This window comes from Crocuta crocuta, unplaced genomic scaffold (genome assembly GCF_008692635.1).
Source record: "Crocuta crocuta isolate KB4526 unplaced genomic scaffold, BGI_CrCroc_1.0 scaffold1, whole genome shotgun sequence".
NCBI lineage: Eukaryota > Metazoa > Chordata > Mammalia > Carnivora > Hyaenidae > Crocuta > Crocuta crocuta.
In genome coordinates this window covers 5906198-5912197 of record NW_027527930.1, presented here as the reverse complement: position 1 = coordinate 5912197, position 6000 = coordinate 5906198, and the positions used below count along the sequence as shown (strand labels likewise).

Below are 6000 nucleotides of genomic sequence, written 5' to 3'. Positions count from 1 at the left end.
ATGGCAATGAGAAAGAAGGAAATCTGGCCATGTGTAGCAACATGGATGGACCTTGAGGGTGTTATGCTGAACGAAATAAGTCAGGCAGAGAAGGACAGCTACCCTATGTTTGCACGTATAGGAGGATTAGGAGGAACTTAATGGAGGACTGTGGGGAGGAAGAAGGGGGGAAATACAGGGGGAGAGGGAGGGAGGCAAACCATGAGAGACTCTTGAATATTGAGAACAAACTGAGGACCAATCGGTATGGGGGGGAGGTGAGAGGGGGGGATGGGCATGGAGGAGGGCACTTGTGGGGATGAGCACTGGGTGTTATATGGAAACCAACTTGACAATAAACTATTAAAAAGAAGAATTTTATCCCTTGATTCCCATCCCCTCAAAAGAAACTAAACAAACACACAAACAAATAAATAAATAAAGTTTAATGTTAGTTGCAAGAGTGTGATGGTACCTGCTGTCTGATATGAGAATGTATGATATTTTCCAGGGGCGCCTGGGTGGCTCAGTTAGTTAAGCCCCCGACTCTGGCTCAGGTCATGATATTCTGGTTCATGAGTACGAGCCCTGCATCAGGCTCTGTGCTGACAGCTCAGAGCCTGGAGCCTGCTTCAGATTCTGTGTCTCCCTCTCTGTCCCTCCTCTGCTCACACTCTGTCTCTCAAAAATGAATAAACATTAAAAAAATTTAAAGAAAAGAATACATGATATTTTCCAAGTACAGTGGTTTCCAGATAAGACTGGCTGAATTTAGGAGATATTAAAAATGAAACAGTACTCTTATTATTCAGCTTAGAAAAGGAGACTAGTGGTTGCCTGGGTGGCTAAGGGGATTAAGCATCAACTCTTGATTTTGGCCCAGGTCATGATCTCATGGTTCATGAGATCGAGCCTCACATCAAGCTCTGGGATGACAATGTGGAGTCTGCCTGGGATTCACTCTTTCCCTCTCTCTCTCTCTCTGCCCCCCCAACTCTCTCTGTTTCTCTCTCTCTCTCCAAAAATAAATAAGTTTTAAAAAAGAAGAAGGAAAGGAGACTAGAACAAGCATCTTTCTTTTTCTATTGCTTTCCACTGTGCAAACACAACACCGGAATTCAGTAAAATCTAAACAACACAGAAGCAACACAAGACATAATATCTCCAATAGCTTATCATGGATGCGTCTACCTTTGGGGTAGTGGAACGGGAGGAACAGGGACCGAAATGCCTGAAGTTCTCCCTGTTCCAGTTTGACAATGGTTCATTCCATGGAGATAGCGCCTCGCTCCACTCTGCTGCCAACAAGACTTAGAGTCTCAGTCCTTGTGGTGTGATCCTTCGTATGACTCCTGCATTCCTAGGCGTTCCTATCTGGGTCCTCTCTTTGAAACCCAGGAGTGTCTGGCCCCATCTGGCACTGGAGTGAACTTATTCACACATACTGCTCATAGCACGCTGCACCGCCTAGGACGTCCATTCCCGTATGACCTCCTGAAAGCATGCCTGTAGGGGAGAGATAACGCTCCCAGCCTGGCAAAAAGGTTCAATCTCACAATGCAAGACTCTTTTCACAAGGGAAGGGCATTCTCTTGGCACAATGTCTTGTGGTTGTCCACTTAGGTGGAGGCGCCTTACATTACAGTTACTGGATGCACAGAAGGTTGCAGCAGGAGGGCAGCCTGAATTCAAAGGCTGAACGCCAATGCAGAAGCAGTGCTTTGAGAAAACACAGTGTCTAAAGAGGAGCCCTAAAGAAGCAGACTGTTATCTTCCAGAAACAGGAGAACGGAGTCTTTTCTACCACTGTTCCCCACAGTGTTTCATAGGGAATTGAGAACTCAATGCATATTGGCTGAGTGAAGTCAAGAAGATCCTTGGGCCCATGGGACTCTAAGCATAATCAGCCTGTGGCCGGCCCTTTCAAAATGCTCTTTGAAAAGGTCCCTCTATCAATGCCTGGACGGCAATGATACAACAACCTTTTAGTTAAAGGAGAAGCATGTAAGTCCATGTTGTGGCCGTTTAGGGTATTTGTTTAGATGAGATGTCCTACCTAAGAATATAAAATATGCAGAAAGAAATTTACTGTAAAAATTTTTTGACATAAAATCCGATTCTGTATTCTTTTGGAGACAAGTGAATCATCTTACCACCTGGGCACTATAGGGCTTTGGTATCTTGAAGGAATTTCTGTTTTAGAAAAACTGGAGAACTTCTCTCTCACTTTCTCACTATAAAGCTAAAAAGAAAGACATTGGACTGAGACTAATGGGGTAATCAGTTTTCATTCTGAAAGAAGGTAAAGCGGGGTAGGTTACAACATACAAAGGAGCTAAAAGAATGCACAGCGACCTACAGGTGGTCGCAATGGCACTTAAACATCCTTGTAAGTGGTGGAGTTCATGAGAAGAGATTCTCCATTGTCAATATCTTTATGCCCCTTCAATTAACCATAGGTTTTCCAGAGTACAAGGAATGTTTGCTTAGAGATGCTAAATTTTATTTTGTGCCATTGAATGTTTACAGTTTAAAACACTCATACTTGTGTATCATGCACCTCTGTATCTACACCCCCCCTTTAGCACCAAGACTATAAGCTCCTGAAGGACAGTGACCATCTCTCACCCACGCTCTATAAACTATAGAATGGCTCAGATGCCATGTCCTCTGTGATAACATGTCCTCAGCAGAAGGTAATGTCCCTGCAGCATCCTGCTGCGTTGAACATCAGCACTACCCTCTACCCCAAGATACTAGCTCATTGTCCATCTAAATATTCCAAGCCCTTGAGGAATTAAAAGAAGTTCTTTCCCCCCAAACTGCTGGGATTTACATCCTAACTGATCAAGACTAAAAGCCAGCCACGAGTAGACACATATTCATCAAGTTAAATTACAGTATGGCCATTTTTCTTCTAGTATAATTATCTTTGGCTTTAAGACACAAATGAATCATTAGGGTTCTGAATCTCTTCTGGCAAAGAAATACAGTGTGAGCTGAATGCTGAACACTGTGAGTGTCATCAGAACAGCTCTATAGATATGAATTTGCCGAGTTAATCCCCCTTCATTATCTCCATTAGCTAACAATGCACTTGAAGTCACCTCACATAATTACTGCTCTAACAGACAGGGACGTTTGAAATATTAACTTTCCCACAGACTCCAAATCTTCAGTAAGCAGCTCTCAACAATTCATGATATTAATCACATATGTCACCACACTCCTATTAAATATGCATGAGATTAAACAACACCCATGTTGCAAGCTGCCCAACATCATTTTTAATATAATTTATTACTTTTTAGATACTGTAATTATAACGGCACCTAAGTGCAGCTATGAGAAATGTAAATTTAACTATCTGGCTTGTAAGTAACCACTATTATAACTAGTTTTACTTTTGTTTTAACATGCATTCAAGTGAGAATATTTTAAAATACAAAGTGTAAAATACTTATAAAGTTAGTATGTATTATGAAATACTGATGTCTAATTTAAAACTGCATAAAGAAGAGTTAAATTGATTTTGTAGACTCATTTTTATAGACAAATAAATAATTCAAATTGAAATTTATCCAGAAAGCAGCACATAATATGTTGATATCTAAAAGAAAAAGTGCAATGAAATATATGATTTGGAGTATTATGATGTCATATTTCTAATCAAATACTTTATGGACTTTATAAGTTCTATGTTTATGCAGATTGTTATAACAAAGACTAGATCTGATCCAATAAAAAAAAGCAAATATAAATCCCATCAGAAAGATACAATAAAATTTCAAATGAAGGTGAAAAACACATTATTAACCTTGCATCATATTACTCTAAACTCTCTCGTTAGTATGGTCACAGATTATTAAATTAAGCATATAATGGAAATAATAGTAATAGCCACAGTCCATGTGGACCAAGCACTTCCTTAACTTACTGTGTCAGGCAATGTAATTAGAGCTTTACATTCTTATCTCTAAAATTCACAATAGCCCAGTGAAGGAGATATTAATATTATTTGCACTTTACAGATGTGGGAAGTGGAGACTTGCGTGGGTTAAATTTCTTGCCCAAGGACACAGAGCGTGGCAGGGGAGGGGTCTGACTCCAAGTATATCCTCCCAAACACAGTTGGCACCCAGCTCCCAGCTCCCCACTCTGGATTCACCACCTCCTTGAGTGGCCTTGGGGAGGTCACCTGAAGTCTCTGAAGCTCATTTCTTTTAGCTGCAAAATGCAAATACTATTAATATATGCCAAAATTACTGTGAACGAAACAAGACAGTTTACCAGAAAGTATCATACAAGTCGTGAAACAACATAATGCTGATTGTCATGTTATTGATGAGAGAGGAAAATTGTGTTGAAAAGGAAGAAAAGAACGGCGTACTGACATAGAGTCAAAATTTTCCAACAAAAATGGTATATCTCAGTAAAAACTTCTGGTTGGTTTACCTTGTTTAACATAGAAACAATTGCTTAAAGGTCAATATGAATCAATATCTTTATTATATCCTAAGAGACAGATAGATAAACACTAGCAGATTAAGTTAGAAGTGAAGAATGGTAATACTAGAATTGTAGGTGTTTGCCACAAAAACTGTGTCCACACTACTAGATTTGGCCTTTCCAAGAGTTTCTCGACACCAAGACTTTTTTAAAGTTACCTGGAGTCATTATTGGGCCCTAATTTACTATGCTTCCCATATATATTTTGATTTGTGGCAATGTTTAAATGATTAGGCCCAGAAAGGAAAAGTAATACTCAAAAATCTCATCCATCATCATTTTAGATAAGTGATGTGATATCACTGGGTTTCTTTTCCCACAGGGGTGTTGTGGCTTAGAAAATTATTTCATGTGCCTTATGTCAGCAAAGATCCTAAGAGAAATATTTAAAAATTTAAGGTCAAGAAACTGGAATTTACCAAGGTTAACAATGATAAGAAATCTGTATATTTATACATCAAACCCTAAAGATACAGACTGTGTGTGTGTGTGTGTGTGTGTGTGTGTGTGTTCACACACGCGCTCATGTGTGCATGCAGAAGGCTATCAGTATGTGATTGTTCTGTATTTAGTGGCTTCCCACTTTTCCTAATGTTTATATTATCAATTATTTAAAGAAAGTATATAAGGCCAAAATAGTGGTAGTAATAGGAACAAAGGGCCCATACATTTCAGCAATTCTTTTATTCACTTTGAAGGTGCTTATGTCACTGGATGAGGAATAAACGGAGGCTTTATTTGCATAAACCCACAAATATGTCAAGTCACACTTTCAAACATCCTTGCTTGATGATTTTAAGAAGGAAGAAAATTGTAAGAGTACATGGAATCTGCAAGGTCCTACGTACCTCCCGGCCGTTCGTGCTCTCCATCAGTGTGTAAAAGCATGGCGATGGGCATCCCTACATTCTTGGATCTTCCAGCTACAACCACATTTTTCCCAAATGTTTCAATCCCTTAAAACACAGAGTTTGATTTAAATGAAGAATCAACAACAAGAAGCAAATTAAACACGAGAACAGCCCACTGAAACATTCTTTAAAAACTTCTAATTAAATCTAAATTACTGTGTGGCTTGCCTGTAATGTGCCCACATTCCTTATTTATAAATATCCTTTTTATGCTTCTCAGATTTGCCACTTACTCTATAATTGTCCTCATTAAAAAAAACCTACGTTTTCGAGTTGCCATTAAATTACTTTTAAACATACAGATGCACGGGAAGCATTAGACATGCAAAGACTTACACTAAGCAAAGTACCACAATGTCAAGTTTAATTGGCAATCAAACTTTCAGTGAATCTGGAACAAAATGAAGTGGGGATAAAGTGTATTTTTTACAAAGTTCATGCGCTTTACCCCTGTTCAGAGAGGTGCTGAACTTTTGGGACTCAGAAAGGTCTGGAAGATAAAACCTGCAGCTAAAATGCTCTACCTCCTTTGGGTATGGTTTCTTCATAAGTAAAATGAAGACATTAGAATTAAAGTTTTCACAAGTACTAATGTCCTGAG

At 39.1% G+C, this 6000-nt stretch overlaps 1 protein-coding gene across 1 annotated transcript in view; it reads right to left on the bottom strand.

The window, feature by feature from the left end:
- Positions 1–6000, bottom strand: part of MTHFD2L (methylenetetrahydrofolate dehydrogenase (NADP+ dependent) 2 like) — a 138136-nt gene that overhangs the window by 88953 nt on the left and 43183 nt on the right. Inside the window, exon 5 of the mRNA XM_077750332.1 lies at positions 5337–5444. Coding sequence (XP_077606458.1) covers positions 5337–5444 — 108 coding nt within the window. The remainder of the gene's footprint in view (positions 1–5336; positions 5445–6000) is intronic.